The 17,191-nt window shown below is 40.6% G+C and overlaps 1 protein-coding gene across 1 annotated transcript in view; it reads left to right on the top strand.

Annotated features, from left to right (window-relative positions):
- btbd7 (BTB (POZ) domain containing 7) overlaps positions 1–13,881 on the top strand; it is a 34,341-nt gene extending 20,460 nt beyond the window's left edge. The window contains exons 4-11 of the mRNA XM_008400068.2: positions 7,405–7,613; positions 8,173–8,248; positions 8,944–9,104; positions 9,779–9,922; positions 10,644–10,833; positions 10,937–11,115; positions 11,981–12,385; positions 12,860–13,881. Coding sequence (XP_008398290.1) covers positions 7,405–7,613; positions 8,173–8,248; positions 8,944–9,104; positions 9,779–9,922; positions 10,644–10,833; positions 10,937–11,115; positions 11,981–12,385; positions 12,860–13,618 — 2,123 coding nt within the window. The 3' untranslated portion in view covers positions 13,619–13,881. The remainder of the gene's footprint in view (positions 1–7,404; positions 7,614–8,172; positions 8,249–8,943; positions 9,105–9,778; positions 9,923–10,643; positions 10,834–10,936; positions 11,116–11,980; positions 12,386–12,859) is intronic.
- The last annotated feature ends 3,310 nt before the right edge of the window (positions 13,882–17,191 follow it).

Below are 17,191 nucleotides of genomic sequence, written 5' to 3' on the forward strand. Positions count from 1 at the left end.
TTTATGAATCTATTTATTAGCCTTTTTAACTGTTCTGTAATTGATTTTTTTTGTTTATTATTTCCCTCACACAAGCAGTTTACGTCAGCTGTTAGCAAATTATGTTCCTCCATTATTCCTCCTGTCATTTACGCTAGTCCGCAAAACGGCGACAGCAAAAGCTGAAAGAACACCAGTCCGTTGGTTGTTCAACAACAGTTGAATAAATTTTTGGAAAATTGTATCTTCTGTTAAAATTAACAACATTCAACCTATAAAAACTAACAAGAACTAGCAAACACACTCTAAAAACTAAATAAAATTGAGTTAAGCTAACAAAAAGTTGCGTCGTATAAAGTTTCAACCAAGGTTATTATAGTTGACTAGAACGAACGGAATAATTGAAACTGAAAATGAGAAGACATTTTCGTCATCTGAAACGAATAAAAATGGTAGTTAATGGGGAAAAACTGTAACCATTCTTCCTTTTATTCCTTCCTTAAATCCAAACTCCTTCCTTTTTTCCTTCCTCCTTTTGTTTGTTCCTCCCTCCCTTCCTTCCTATCCTAGTTCTATATTTTCATTCTTTGTTTCCTAGTTAAACATCTCCTTCCTTCCTTCTTTCCTAGTTACTTGCTTCCTTCCTTCTTTCCCAGGTACACATCTTTCCTTTTGTTTCTTCCTTTGCTACCATTTTTACACGTTTCACATTTAAAACGTCTCTTTTGTAAAAACATTTCTGGCATAAATTCAACATCAGCTTCTTATATTTAAAGTCGACATAAATGACCGAGAACTCTGGAATTCTGGGGAAAGTAGAAAATCTTTAAAACGTATAAAAACTCCACAGACGACACAAAATAACTGCACTAGGTCGTATTTTGAAATATTACTTCATATATAGATGTAACAAAAAAGTAGCAATTCCAGCTACATGATCAATATTTGGACTTTGAAAACATCAGCTTGTTCTTATGACAGCGCTTCTTATCACAGCAATATTTTCCTTCCAAAACATAAAACAAAATAATAATAACCCATCTGTGCAAACATTTAGTTTTCATTTAAAATGTGTGAAATGATTTTTAGCATATTTTACCACCTTTTGCTATGTAATTCACAGAAAACCCAATAATATTTATTCAGATTTATTTACCGTATTAAAAATGCATCTAACAGTTTGTTCTGGCTTCATGGACTCTCTGCAGATGTTCCTCGTGGCTTTAATTAGATTCAGCAGACGTAGTTTGATGGGTTTAGCATCTGTTCATGCAAAGTTGCACGCTAATCCATAAAGCCGACTCGTTTACTTATAAAGATACTTCATCCTTCTCAGCGATGATGCAATCTGACTGAGTAGAAATATGCGACTCTTTTGGCTTAAAAGAAACGGCAAAACATCTGCTTTGAGGAGGAACACGAGACATCTCGCAGGAACAGATGTTGGAAATCCTTTCAAAGGGTTAAAAGTGATGTAAATAACTCAAACTCGCCTGTCTGAAAGGCGTATTGCAGTAAATAATAGGGTGTCACCCTGCTGGTCAATGTGGTTGCTCAACCGGTGATCCACTCTGTTCTGCACAGATCACCGAATGCGACCGGCTGCCGTCTTTCTGAGCTCACTCTGCAACGCTGTAAACCTTAATGACCGTTCATGCAGGTGCTGGAAATAATTGAAAATGCTTGAATTTTAATCACTTGTTTCCAAGGTTTTTGGAAAGTGCAAACTGCAAAGTTTTGTATCATTTGATTTAAAACCTAAATTCGGAAAATGTTTTTTACAGTTGAAACCAAATATTTTCATATGCAATCATTTTTTTTCTCACTTTTTGAAGTTAAATCAGAATAAACTTTTTGTTTTAGGTTAGTTAGAATAAGCAAAAATAATTTCTGTTTGCTAAATGGCAGAAAAAATGAACAATTTTTTTTTAGAGATTTTTTTTTTTTTTTTTTACCTTTTATTCATCCATCCATCCATTTTCTTTCACCCTTGTCCCTCAGTGGGGTCGGGAGGGTTGCTGGTGCCTCTCCAGCTAACGTTCTGGGCGAGAGGCGGGGTCACCCTGAACAGGTCGCCAGTCTGTCGCAGGGCAACACAGAGAGACACACACACACTCACACCTAGGGGCAATTTGGAGAGGCCAATTAACCTGACAGTCATGTTTTTGGACTGTGGGAGGAAACCGGAGTACCCGGAGAAAACCTACGCATGCACAGGGAGAACATGCAAACTCCATGCTGAAAGACTGGGGCCGGGAATCTAACGCAGAACCTTCTTGCTGCAAGGCAACAGCTCTACCAACTGCACCACTGTGCAGCCCACACCTTTTATTTACTGTGCTTAAATATCTTAATTTGAGCAGGAAGGTAATTTGCCTTAACACAATTTGTTTGAATTGTTTCAGTGAGAGGCTGGACGATGTGGCTGAAAAACCTGTAAAGATATAAGCGTTTCATATCAGATTATATTGATAATGATCGACTTGTTTTTTAGTTTTAAATATCTGAAATAATCCCAAACTTGTTTCCTGCTTTATCCACATTTTTCACTTCATTTTGTTGTTTATTTTTATGCGGTTATGAGACACAATGGGAATAACCTCAAACTGCTGCTGCGGAAGTTAATCAACAGGTTGTTACTGAGTAAAGAGAGTTGCTAGGTAACCAAAGATTGAGAGAGTTGCTAGGTAACCAAAGAGTGAGGGAGTTAATTCCACTAACCATTCTTAGCTTACTGTAAGAGGTTGAGCATCTAAAGTCTTTCCTCTGTCTACATCTCCCATGTTCTATCTGTTTAATATTGAATTTTCTACCAGATGTTTTATCTACTGATATTGATCACAAGCGTATTGTCATATATATTATTGATTTATTGCCCAACCCTATTTCAGGGTATTAAATATTTATTATTCCTAGTTGCTCGGTGATTTACTTTATTCCTGCTGTAATACAAGATATTGAAAACACATAAATTATATCATATAATAGTGAATTGAAACTGTTTTTTGGTCCATTTGTATTATTTTATCTTTAAACTCTTAAGTTTTCAAACTTGCCTTGAAAAGCTCTTGAATTTTACAGTGGGAGAAGTATGCGAACCCTGCTTAAATGACAAATCATCCTGCTGTACGTTGGTTAATTATGAGGTCCGTCAAACACCCAGGTTCCTTCAGGAGGCAGCAGAGAGGCTCGTGTCGGGGCGAAAACCCTCTAATCTTTCACAGATTAGATGAGAAACGATAATGAACTCATTATCGTTTCTCTTTGACAATATGAAGCTCTGCTTCACCAAGGCTTTGATTGTCCATATTAATTCCCATGCATTTAGGATTACAATTTTACTTGAATTAAAAGCTGTGTTAATTTTAAAGTACGCCACTGAGCTACTGGATGGAAACCAGCCTCCCTCCCTGCTCTACACTTTGTCTGCTCTGTGTTGTGACTGTTAATTAAAGCCGCAGCACCTCAGCAATCATCCAACATGATTTCCAAGCAGACTTGTTTAGACTGCAGAGCGCATGTGATGTTTTACTTTTGGGACTGCGCTCCAGGAAACGGCTTCAGATGAAAACATCTGAAGCTGCTGTCGGCCGGCTAAGCTCTGTAAAGGAGGCGTTCTCCCCCGTGGAGAGAAAAGGGGAAGCTTAGTGTTAGATATAAGACTGAGTCTAATCTCCTGCTCATAATAAAAGTGCTGCGCTTTAAAAGCCAGGACGGGAATGTGGGTTCTAATGGACCTACAGAGCAGAACCAGCTGCTGTCTTGTCCCACATGGGGAACCGTCTGCTGCTGCCCGAGGTGGAGGCACGTGTCTTTGCTTTCAGGAGATGGACTTTAAAGCTGCATCTTTTATTAAGAATATGTTTTTTTTAGATTTTTGTTAAAAATGTTGTGACGGAATAACATGAGATAGATAATCTGTGAAAACATCGATCTCATCCATGAGCTACTATATCCGTCTGAGGAAATGTGCCACTCCATTTCAAAAACAACCAATCAGAAATAGGAGGCGGGTCTTAAGCTAAAGATGAGTGATATGGCATGAAATTTATATCGCGATATATATTGTGATGGGTGGCGGTAACGATATACATCACTATATGATTTGTATAAAACTTGCAATAAAAACAAAAAAACTAAGTGGAGTGTATTTGTGTTAAAACTTAACACTCATTAAATACTCCTTATAAACATGTTATTTATATTTAATGTTTTTAACTGTTTTGCTTTATGCTGCTCCCTATCATTACCAGGTCTTCCTTTAGAAAAATCTAATTTTAAGAAAAACCTGGACAATTTACTTGCATTTTCTAACTTCCACACACTTTACAGATTAAATTTTTCTGCTCCCGGTTTTAGTCTTGAACCTTCCTGTGGTCTTAAGAGATGAAGTCATTTAAACCCCACAAGTTTTTTTACTCTATGCTCGGTCCAGCGGAGTCGCACCATGCGTTTTTACGAGGTTTTCTTTTTGTGGTTTCGGAAAGACCATCACTCAGCCCCATGGCGCTTCCCCGCTGTCCAACCGTGACATCTGCCTTCTCCTGAGCATCGCACTAAGACGGCGGGAAGGGTAAAAAACGGGATCCAATGGACTCAACAAGCTTTTTCCAGCAGGGGTCTCATCAATCCTACATGAGCTTTTACCCCTCTCCTCTCTGTTGGCTGACCGTGACATCTGCCGCGCTCCTCCTGAGCATCATGATAAGACCACGGGAGGTTGAACCTGAACCAGGTCCAGATAACTGATGTTTTTGCACTTTTAACAAGCTCTTCCCTTCCGCTCTCAGCCGCGCTGCTTCCTGCTTGCTCTGTTTTGATGCCGGCCGTTACGTCATCAACAAGCATTACCGCGGTTAGCCGGTAGATGGCAGACCTCAATCATAGGCCTAATTTCTATCATTTCCACTGTATACAGTTTATATCGCGTATTCCTACAATAAACCTCATACACTCGCTGCTAAATGTGCTAAAGGCAGAGAAACAACTGACCGTTAGAGAAAATGGCTTTATCTGCCATAGTCGGTGGCTATGCTAACTAGTTTAAGCATCACAACAGTCTATGCTAGCTGAAGCGTAGCAGAGGGCAAGATTGACGGCACTAAGATGCGTCCGGGTTCTAATTGGTTGTTTCCAGTTTATTTTTTCTTCTTCCACATATTATCTGTGTTTTACTCTCTATCACAATATATATTATTGATTTATTGTCCAGCCCTCACGTCTAGTTTATTTTTTTGCCAAATAGGGATCATTTTAGTAATCCTAACTATTCTAAAATGTCAAATTTAGCTTGATTTTATATATAGTTTAGGTAAATATCTTCTTGTGACGTATCTAATAGTCCTGGTTAATAGTCCTGGTTCTGATCATTACGCTGCCTTTGCTGAACCTGCAGTTAGACTCAGAGCGTCACTGGGTTTCCGCTCCAACGTATAGCAGCCGGTTTCCCAGGCTGCGTCTTCAAAGCAGTGGTTTGGGGCCGGAAGAGCAGCTTAAATTTTCTGTTTTAAGATAAGATGGTCCCTGAGGAGAGATGCTGCTGCCCCATAAAAGAGATAAAAGACGAGACCCGCTGCAATCTAAAACTTTCCAGGTTTCTATTTTAGTGAGGAGCAGCTTTTGGACGTCCAATCCGATGTGTTAAACAAGCTATTTGAAAGCACTCTTTTCTGTGTTGGCATAGATGCGCCTAATCTAAATGGACGTCTGATTCTGTCTAAATGGATCCCTCTTAGATTTACTGCTGGAGCCGGCGCTGGCTGAATCTGCAGAGCGCAGTTTGTTTTATTGTTTAGCTTTTCTTCCTCCAGTGCTGTGAGCGGCGTGTACATAATTCCCTCGGCCTTCTGTGGCTTTTAATGCAGTTTTGATTTATGTACACACGTGTGTCCACAGTTGCTTGGTGTGTTTGTGTGCTGGGGGCGGCTGTGTTTATTTAACACGGTGAGAGGAAGGCAGCTTGAGACTGAAACACATCAAGGTATCAAAGCGTTTCTGTGGGCTGGTGTGTTGCAGGGTAAAGCCGCTGCCTGCTGCTCTGGTATGCGCTCTGATTTAGGAAACGCAGCATGGAGAGATGTGGCGCTACTAGAGAGAGGCTCCATGGGTTAGTGAAAAATAATCAAACCTGCTGATGGTCTGGCAGCGGTGCAGAATGGACTGTACGGTTGAAACGATTAATCGGAGTAATCGTGATTAATCGATTGTTGAAGTGATCGTAAACTAATTTAGCAATCGGTTAATCATGGAATATAGCGTCTCTAAGCCAATTTACTAGAAGAATAACATATTCAGAGCAGTAGTTAAGATTTAAAAAAATATTTTTTTAATATATATATATTGCTTACAAGGTGCAAAAAAATAAAGCATCTGCAACTCAAAGCTCCCCAGGTTGACATAATTTTAGCTTCAACTGGTCTTAAATTCTTCTGTACAAAAAATCTCCTTTTAAGCACCTTTTGCTATTCAGTTATTAAATAGTAATCCAAAATCATCGACGGATCAACCTTACTGTATTTATTTTAAGTCAAGCAGAAAGGGCTGAGCACAGTAATGGTCGAAGTATTTTTAGCTGCAGAGTCAATCTTTACTAGCGTATATTAAAGGAATGCTGTGTTATTGCATTTTAGTCAATAAAATGCTTTTTATTACTGATTTTAAAAATTAATTAAATTATCTGTTTATTTGCATCTTACAATATATGTATAAATAAAGACTTAAGTAAAAAATCGGGACGTCGGGAGGGTTGCTGGTGCTGATCTCCAGCTAACGTTCCGTGCGAGAGGCGGGGTCACCCTGGACAGGTCGCCAGTCTGTCGCAGGACAACACAGAGACAAACAGGACAAACAACCATGCACACACACACTCACACCTAGGGAAAATTTGGAGAGGCCAATTAACCTGACAGTCATGTTTTTGGACTGTGAGAGGAAACCGGAGTACCCGGAGAAAACCCACGCATGCACAGGGAGAACATGCAAACCCCATGCAGAAAGACCGGGGCCGGGAATCTAACCCAGAACTGTCTTGCTGCAAGGCAACAGCTCTACCAACTGTGCCACTGTGCAGTCCTAATCAGTTACTCCTAAAATCCTTATTAATTTAGTAATCAGTTTACTGTATTATAAGCCTGGCGGGCCACCAGGCTTTTCTTGTGCCCCCACCAGGCCAAGCATTGCTTATTTATTCTAGTTTCTTTAATCATTGCCTTTTTTAAGACTTTATAGTTTGTGTTTAAGTATTAATCTAACAGTCTTCCAATAACGCATAACTATAAAGTGATATTTTCAAATTTCCTGTCAACTTTAAACATTTTCTAACTCAAAATTGTTAGAAAATGGCGGCCAGCTGGATGAATGTCTGCCCTAGCGTCCCGAGCCTTTGGACTGAATATCGGCATATAAACTGCTTCTTTCCTCTGTCAGGGTGCGAGGACATCGTTGTGGAAAGTTTGTCCCTGGACTCTCTGGTCCCCATCCTGAAGTGGAGCTCCCAGCCGTACGGCTCCAAGTGGGTCCACAGGCAGGCCATGCACTTCCTGTGTGAGGAGTTCAGCCAGGTGGTGACCTCTGACGTCCTATACGAGCTCGGCAAAGAGCACCTCCTCAACGCCATTCAGTCCGACTACCTGCAGGTAAACGTCCACACCTTTCAGCTTGTTTCTGTGCTCTGCTGTTATTCAGACGATGAGACTCTTAATGCGTCCAACGTGTCGGAGGCTTTCGAGCTCTGAATCCGCATCATGAAGGCATCAAAACAAGTTTTACTCTTGACCAGATGGTTGAGGAAACTTGTTGTGATGCAACCAACCAGGCTGGAGCTCAACTGGGACTCATAGTTCCTCATTTTAAACGATTTTACCAGTTCACAGAATACAACATGGTTTTATTCTTATTTTGTCTCTTTCCTTTTCTCCTACATATTTTTCCCTCCTTCTCTTTAACCTTTCCTACATCCTTTCCCCCCTTACATTTTTTTCTCGCTTTCTTACATCTTTTGCTCCCTTCCTTATATCCTTTCTCTCCTTTCTTATATCCTTTCCTCGCTTTCTTATATCCTTCCTCCCTTCTCTGTGTCCTTTCCTCCGTTTCTTCATGTTTTCTCCCTATCCTCTCTCACCTGTGTCCTTTTCTTCCCCTCCATCCTATCTTTCTTCTCCTTCCTCTCTTTCCTCTCCTTGGTTTTCCTCCCAGGCGAGTGAACAGGACATTCTGAAGTATGTCGTAAAGTGGGGCGAGCAGCAGCTGATTAAGAGGATGGCAGACAGGGGTAAGATAATACACTCTATAATTACCCTCTCAGCTTCCCCCCTAATTGCTCTGAGAAAATTGCTCACTTACCAAAGACCCAAAAAATACACTTAAGGGTTGAAAAAAGGCTTAACCTCAGAAATTGAGTCAACATAAAGTGGCCTAATTTTCATTGACTTTGTCACTGTGCTCTATTCAAATGATAAATGAGATGCTGTCGGGTTAATGCTCCAAGTGACTCCAGGAACATGACGCATGCTGCAGGAGAGGCCAGATTTACGGAGATGTTTCACTAAATTAGTAGTTTATAAACTCTGTGGCATTAAAATCATAGTTTTAGCTAAATAAGTAACCATATTTATAGAGCTGTAGCTAACGATCACTTTAGTCAATCAAATAATAAAAATCTACAAAATTTTCATTTAGCCACTTTTTATGAAGTATTAAAATACACTAAAAGATGCAAATAAATTATTCAATTCCTTTGTGAAATAAGAAAATTAAGATTTTATTGCCTAAAATGAAAAAAATAAAACATTTCTTTAGTAAATTTCAACCAGATGAAGCTAAACCCGCCACCTGAGGACTTACCAATTAGTTGACGATTATTTCAAGTCGATTAATCACGGTTAATCCGATTTAATATTTTCAGCCCTACATATTAATGTGTTTTTGTATGAATTCAGCTGATTATTTCTGTCTTTGCTAACCCAGAGCCCAACCTGCTGAGCGGCACAGCCCACAGCGTCAACAAGAGAGGCGTGAAGAGGCGAGACCTGGACGTGGAGGAGCTGAGGGAGATCCTTTCTCCTCTCCTGCCCTTCATTCGGACGGAGCACATCCTGCCTCCCAACAGCGACGTCCTCGCCGACGCCGTCAGTACTCCTCCTCTACTTTTGTTAGCATTTTAAATGGGACCTTATTAAGCAAAACTCAAATTTTGAATGTTTTCATACTTCCATGTGGGTTTCTACTAATTCTAAAAACATGCTAAAGGTTTAAAATACTCGTTTTTTGGCAATAAGTTGATGTTGTTTGGTGTATGAACAAAGAGCTGTTTCAAAAACCTTCTGATTGTTGAGTCACAAATCAGCAGGCACTCTACCAGTCACCTAGCAACCTCAGCAATGCCCAGCCTGTTGCCTAGCAACCCAAAGCAGAGCTCTAGCACGTTTGGTCAGCTTGTTGTGCTGTACAATGGCTGCTGGAAGAGAGAAGTGTCTTGTTGTTGACTTACCATCCATAAACCACTTGCTACATCTTGTTGGTTGTGCAGGAGGCTCCACTTCTGCTTTTTAAAGATATAGGGTTGTATAATTTTGCATCTGTTTCGAGCCATTTTTACATGAGAGTGTAATAAACTTGAGCAGCTTATTTGGATTTAAAGGGACAAGAGGCTCTAAAACTAAAAATAGAACAAGCTGACTAAAATCTCATTGTGTAAGAATGATTTTGTGCAAAAAAAAAAAATCTGTCCTTACCTGTTCAAGGAAGCATAATAGATCACCCTTAAACACTGTGAGCTTCACCGGTTTATCTCTGTTCACAGCTGAAGAGGGGTTTGATCAGCACCCCTCCGTCAGACATGCTGCCCATGGCTGAGGGGGGCAAGGCCAACGCCTGGCTGCGGCAGAAGAATGCAGGGATCTACGTCCGTCCGCGCCTCTTCTCTCCGTATGTGGAGGAAGCCAAGGTGAGACTGGCAAAGACTTTTCCTCAGCGCTGTGGGGTTTGGTTTTCACCAAGAGTCTCATTATCAGGATGGAAATTCATTTTTTATTTTTTTTGGGTCCATTTGGAAATTTTCATTACGACCTGTCGGCCTTCCCGGGTCTATGAATATTAATGGACATGTCTGCAGAGCAGTGAGAGGCGTTATTAAGAGAGCTGCCAGTCAGGTGGAACAGATCAGGCAGACAACCCGTCCTTGACTCTGTTATTTTCAGGGCTGCAACTAACAATTATTTTTAGTAATCAGTGATTCCGAAGATTAATCTATTAATTAGATGAGAAGATGCAAATAAACAAATGTTTCCTTTTTAAAATAGTGAAAGCATTTGTAGCAAAGGATGCATCTGTAACTAAAAATACTCCTAACATCAACATGTAAGAAGGAGATTTATTTGTATTTTTTTTATATACCTTTTGAACCAGGAGAAGCTAAAACTATCCCACTTGAGGAGTTCTGGGTAGAACATAAGAAGGTTTTTTTTTTCTTAAATGCAAAATGTTTGTATTTTTGTACAGTTTTGGTTTAATTACTGCTGAGTGTGTTGTTCTTTCAGCCTTTGGCCTTTCTTCGAGTCGCTATACTCTAATAAATAATTATCAGCCAATTTAGTAAACGATTAATCACGATTACTACGATTAATCATTTATTTTCTCTTTCATGTATTTTTTTTACATGACTTCAGTCTGTGCTTGATGAGATGATGGTGGAGCAGACGGACTTGGTGCGTCTGAGACTGGTGCGGATGTCCAACGTCCCGGACACACTCTACATGGTGAACAACGCCGTGCCTCAGTGCTGTCACATGATCAACCACCAGCAAATGGCGGGCAGCTCCAGCACGGCTCCCTCTGTCGTGGCCAATGAAATACCAGGTAGAGCAACGAATGACAGAATGAGATAATAAATAAATGAACGAACATCAGGTAGAAAAGTAGCAGGTTCATTGTTGGAATCGCCGCTCTGTGCTTCTTCCAGTGCCTCCACTGTCTGTGGTGAAGGATATGATCCGCAGGCTGCATGAACTGAGGCACACGGAGCAGGTCCAGCGAGCGTACGCCCTGAACTGTGGCGAGGGAGCCACGGTCAGCTACGAGCTGCAGCTGAGGGTGCTGAGGGAGTTCGGCCTTGCAGATGGAGCCACGGAGCTGCTGCAGGTAAAGAGGAGGATCAAATCGCTTTAAAGGGGCGGTATCGTGTAAAATCAACTCCTTTGACCTTTACATAATCTTATAATGTTATTCCCTCATCAAAAACGTATATGTAGTGTTTGAGAAATCCTTCAGTCTCCCATGGCAACCATTTGGTTTAAGCCTTAGAGAGGAACTCGCCCACTCAGCTCCTTCAGACTAGCCAGCAGCAATTGGCAAACACCTGGTGGAACTGCATGTCTGCATTGCTCATTATAGGACCTACTTCTCAGTCCAATACTCCTAAGAACAGTTCAAATCTACATAATGGAGAAGTATTGTTGTCAAAGAGTAGGAGCTTCTAAAAATATGTAATACCGCCTCTTTAAGAAAATGTTTCTCTCCTGCAAGAAACGATTATTTTACTCATCTATTATTCTGACGATTAATCGAGTAATTGAATTCACAATATTGGCATAGTTTGCATATTTTTTATTTCAGCTCATTTTATCCAATAGTAAAAATACATATAACATGGAAATAATATAATTTCTTTTGTAAGAAAATAAATATTTTATTGCCAAAAATGCAAAAACGTGGCATTCCTTTAGTTTATGTTTGATCATTTTTGCTGCATATGCAACAAAAAAAACCTTTTTGCTGTTTAAAACATATTTACAGGCAGTTTTTTAAAATCTTAAATGCAAGATGTATATATTTGTTTGTACCGTTTTGGCTTAATTACTTCTCTCTGTTGTGTTTTTAGAATCTATATGCTCCAATTACCGATTAATTGATTACCAAATTAGTTGATTATTATCTCAATAATCAATAACGATTAATCTGATTAACTGTGTCAGCCCTGATCTTGTTTGCTTTCTTTTGCTTTCAGAACCCATCCAAGTTCTTCCCAGATGAGCGTTTTGGAGACGAGAGTCCGATTCTGGCCCTGCGTCAAGTGGGCCGTTGCCGCGTCAACAGCAGTCCGGCTATGGACAGCATGATAACGGACCTGGAAGGAGTGGCAGGCTTCCACCCTCCGCTGCCTCCTCCGCCTCCTCCCTACCACCCTCCCGCCACGCCCAGCCATGCCCAGCTCAAAGGGGGCTGGCGACCTCGGGTTCCCATGCCAACCCCAACCCGCTCCTTCTCCTACCCCTGCAACCGGACCCTGATCCAGCGCCACGCTGCTTCCAAACATGGCGGTTCGGAGTACTCCTCGGCGCCCAGATCCCAGCCTCCAGACTGCACCAACCCCCAGGCTATGGGCCGACCTCTGCTGTCAGACCAGCAGGCGGTAAGTGTGGCGTGAAATAAAGCTCCAACTAACAGTAATAACTTATTCTGACGATTAATCGATTAATCAAATACAAAAATGGGCACATTCTGCAGATTTTTCATTTATCACTTTAGTTCTATCCTCCAGTTAATTGATTGATTTCTAAATTAGCTGATGATTATTTCAATAATCGATTAATTGTTTCAGACCTAGTTTTGGGTAGAACATGAAGTATTTTTTTTTTCTTTTATATATCTTAAAGGCAAAATTTAGATATTTTTTACAGTTTTAATTAATGGCCTTTGTTTAAAATCTGTATTCTTCCTTTAATCAATGACTATATTAGTTGACCGTTGTTTCATTAATTGATCAATCATTGATGAATCCAGTTAATCGTTTCTGTCCTAACGTGAAGCGCCTTGTTTTTGCATCTCGTGCTCCAGTTGAGGAGTTTCCTCTGACCCGTTCATGTTGTGTCTGCTTCCTGATCAGATGGGGGCGGAGCCTGTGATGAGGGAGTTCATGCCGGACATCGCGCTCGGCGTCTCGGTCATGTCTCTGAGGGAGCAGCACATGGCCGACATGGACGGCGAAGGCCCTCACAGCCCCATGGGCCCTTCAGGCCACCACCTGCCCTGCTCTGCTGCGCGCTTCAGCCACGGTTACGGCCCTGGACACGGCCACTCCTGCAAGAGGCACGCTCCAGAACCCAAGCTGGAGGCCCAAGCGGAGTTCCCCGACCTGTACGACTTCTCCTGCAGACCCGCGACCCCGACCTCCGCCCACCCTCTGCCCGCTTTTGCAGGACCGGACCTCTACAGCCACAGCTGCACGCAGTCCGGCTCCTACCCCCCTCCTTACGTTTCTGACTGCCAGAGCCACGGCCACCTGCAGGGACGGCCCGCCCCGGACCCGCTGCGACTGGACGTCCTCAGCTTAAAATCCCAGAGACACGACGGCGTCCTCTCCAGTCCGTCCGGACCGCCGCCGAGGACAGGTCAGTTCCCGAAGGGGCGACCGAACGAGACGGACCTCACCCACGGTTTGGGTCACCTACGCTCCCCCAGCGGGAACATGGACGGCTACGAGGACAGACCCAGAGACGCTCCAGAGGAGATGATTCTGGGCGGAGACCCGTCGGGTCCGGTTCCGCTCCAGCAGTCTCACAGGAACAGTATAGGCGAAGAACTCCTCAGAGACCGCAGATCGCCCAGCAAACCGGACTACCCCTATAAGAAATCTGCACTTTAACCCCAGTTCAGGAGGCGGGGTTGAGTTGGGAAAAGGGAAAAATGCGATGAGCACTAAGTGTGTGTGCGTGCGTGCGTGCGTGCGTGCGTGCGTGCGTGCGTGCGTGCGTGCGTGCGTGTGTGTGTGTGAGAGTACAAGAGTCAGAAAAGGGTTGTAGCTAGCGTTGGGCAATTATTTTTCATATCCGATTTTAAGGAAGTTTAGTTTACTTGCCTACACTTCTAAAAGCAAAATAAATATTTTCAAAATGATTTATTTCAATATTTCAGGCTATGATTATTTTTATTATGAGAAAATAGTAACAATATCGGCAGAAAAACTATCTTAAAATTACAAAACGTTCCTTTAAATGAGAGAAAATCTTGACTAGCTTAGTTTGTGTTCTTTTTTCAAAATACAAAATCGTTTCAAAGTCCTGCTACTGATAACAGTTTGATGGTGAAGATTGTTTCTATTATCTGTGACACCAACACTGCAAAAATTAATCTTACCAAGTAGTTTCTAGTGCAAATGTCTTAGTTCACTTAAAATTATACAAAATCAACTTAAATGTGAGTTTTTAGCAAGATGTAGGTGCTTGTTTTAAGTTGATTATTACTTAATATTGATTTTAAAAGTACTATAAAAGTACTGACAGATTATTAAACAATTTTCCCATTATATAAGTCAAATAATCTGCCAGTGGAACTAGAACTTTTTCGTCACTACTAAGGAAGTATTGACTTAAAACAAGCTGCTATATCTTGCTGAAAAGTTACTTGTAAGTTATTTTTATTATTTCAAGTGTAATAAGATGTTTATTCTAGATACTAAACCAAAATTACTAGGTAATTGGCAGTATTGGTAAGTTTTAAGTAAGAGTCTATTTCAAAGAGAGAACTACACAAAATGAACTGGTTTTCTAATTAAAACAATTTTAAGATGTTTTTCTGCTAATATCGTGACTGTAATCTTATAATAAGTCAAACATTCTTGTAGTTTGAGCCTGATACTATAACTCAGAGTCCTGATATGAAAACCACTTATTTCAAAACAAACATTTTCTGTCGAGCTGTAAAACACGCTCGTCAAACAAGATGGCGGCCTTGGGCGCGCTGACATCTAAACTGTGGAAATCCAACAAGTGCATTGGTAATAAAAATTTATTTAAAAAAAATTAATCTTGAAAACCTTAGTTAATTAATCGCCCAGCTCTCGCTGCAGCTGCCGGTGTCTTCTGTCCTACCTCTACAGCGCTGCGCTCTCATCACACAGTCAGAGTTTAAACAGGAAGCCGCTCTGCTCCCGTTAGAGGATTTCCGCAAACATCCTCTCAACTTTGATCAGCTGGAGGTCTGCAGGAGACGCTCCGATCGGCGGAAACATTTAATCTGAGTTATGTAACGAGTAACAGCAGCACACGGACTGGGAGGAAGTGATGCAACAAAACCGTAGAGTTAGAAGATAGATCCGCTCTGCTGGGTTCTCCGTTTCTTCATGTAGCATTTCTGACGACACGTCCTCACCCCGTTCATCTCTGACAGGAAGTACACTGCAAAAACACAACATCTCACCAAGTAATTTTTGGTCTAGTTTTTACCGCAAATATCTTAGTACACTTGAAATAAGACAAAAACTAACTTACAAATAACTTTTAGGCAAGATATATGAGCTTAGTTTGATCTAATTTATTAATATCCATTAAAAAAAGTACTAGATCCATTGAGAGATTATGTAACTAACGACATTTTTCCAATGTTTTAAGTGAAACAAGTGAAATTTTTGATAAGTTTATGCTACCACTCACTCCTTTTTAAACATATTACAAAAATGATGACATTATGCGTCATGCTGAATTATTTATTTATTCAAAAGAAAATAAAAAAATTAATCTGCCGTTGAAATTAGTTCTTTTGATTCAATTTAAAAATACTTCATTGATGCAAAAAGGGAAATTAAATGTAACTCATTCATTCAAATTAAAAGTATTGAGCTACTCAATAACTATATCTTGCTAAAAAGTTATTTCTAAGTCTTTTTTCAATCATATGAAGATGCCCTAGATAAAAAATACTTTGTAATATTTTGTGTTTTTGGAGTGTAGCTCATTAGAAATGATTAGAAGTGATAAAAGTGAAGAAGGGAACATCTGCGTACTATGATGATCGTTTTGCAGCAAACAAAACTGTCGGAACCTTCAGCCAATCAGAGAGGCTTGTTGGAACTCTTCAGCCAATCAGAGAGGCTTGTTGGAACTCTTCAGCCAATCAGAGAGGCTTGTTGGAACTCTTCAGCCAATCAGAGAGGCTGATTGGAACCCTTTAGCCAATCAGAAGCAAGTCAGATGTTTTGAAATCTCTGTGCTACAGATCAGAGTCCAATGTGTTGTTTAGCATCAAGTAACCACATTTAAAGCCTTAACAAGCGCTTCAAACGGCATTTATTCACATAAAAACATTTCCGTTGTTTCACTTTGACCCTCTAGGTTTGATTTATTCATTTCTGCATTTTCCTTTCACATTTCATAAAAAGAAAAGTCCACATGTATATACCAGGACTTTTGCAAACCTCATTAGCGCTGGATGCACATGCAGTGTTGATAACTGTTAAATATGTAGTTGGAGACCGGCTGCAGCTGTAGCTCCGAACTTCTCGTTTCTTACAGAAAGACGACAAACAAACAAAAAACCTGCATCTCAAACTGAAATGTAACCGACGGTAACGCAAAGTCGGCCCGTGCTGGCTCAGGTCTCCAACGAGGAATTGTGTATATATTGATTTGAGTCCAAAACATTCAGATCGCTTGTGTTTTTTTTTTATAGTTTGTCACATTTTGGTGGTTGTTGAAGGTCTGTGTGTTTTTACTGTAGTGAACAACACTGTGTGCTCGTCTTTGTCATGAAACTCTCACTGAGAATGTGTGATATAAAACAAAAAGATCGTGTTTAAGGACGTTTTTCATAAATGTTATGCATTAAGGACATTTCTTTTTTAGCTGTAGATGATGTGAGGATGTTTCCTCTTTGCTTTGCATTGATAGAGTTGCCAAGCAGAAAAGTATTTTCTTTTTCTTTCTTTTTTTTTTTCAGCAAGTTGCTTCATGGGGAAAAAATGCAAAACTCCGGATTCTTCCCCGTCTTCATGTTTGGTAGCTTTTAATAATTATTTTTCCAGGCCAGTGTTCCACTGAGTCCCGGTCGTTGTTTTGCTCTGCGCTGTAGAGGAGTCAGTGCCTTTGATTGGAGGAGTGACTTTGATGTCTATGCAAGCTCTTTTCTACCAGCTTACCAGCATGCATCAGATAGTAATTTGAAAACCCATGTAGCTCGTTTTGTGTACAGTGTTATTTAGCAGCTTTTTAAAAAGAAAATTAATGAAAAAAAATCAACCATCAGATGGATATGTGTTGAATTGTAACAGGTACATTGTACTTGTATGCTATCGTTGGATACCTTGTTTGTAGATTAATAAGTTGCATTTAGTTTCACTGAATCTATTTTTCTACTGTTGCCTCAGAAGGTGCATCACAGTGGTCAACTTCTCAAAATAAACACTTTAATATGACTGGGCTGAGTTTTTGTTCTTGTTTCACCA

Source organism: Poecilia reticulata, linkage group LG22, assembly GCF_000633615.1.
Source record: "Poecilia reticulata strain Guanapo linkage group LG22, Guppy_female_1.0+MT, whole genome shotgun sequence".
In the NCBI taxonomy this organism is placed as follows: Eukaryota; Metazoa; Chordata; class Actinopteri; order Cyprinodontiformes; family Poeciliidae; genus Poecilia; species Poecilia reticulata.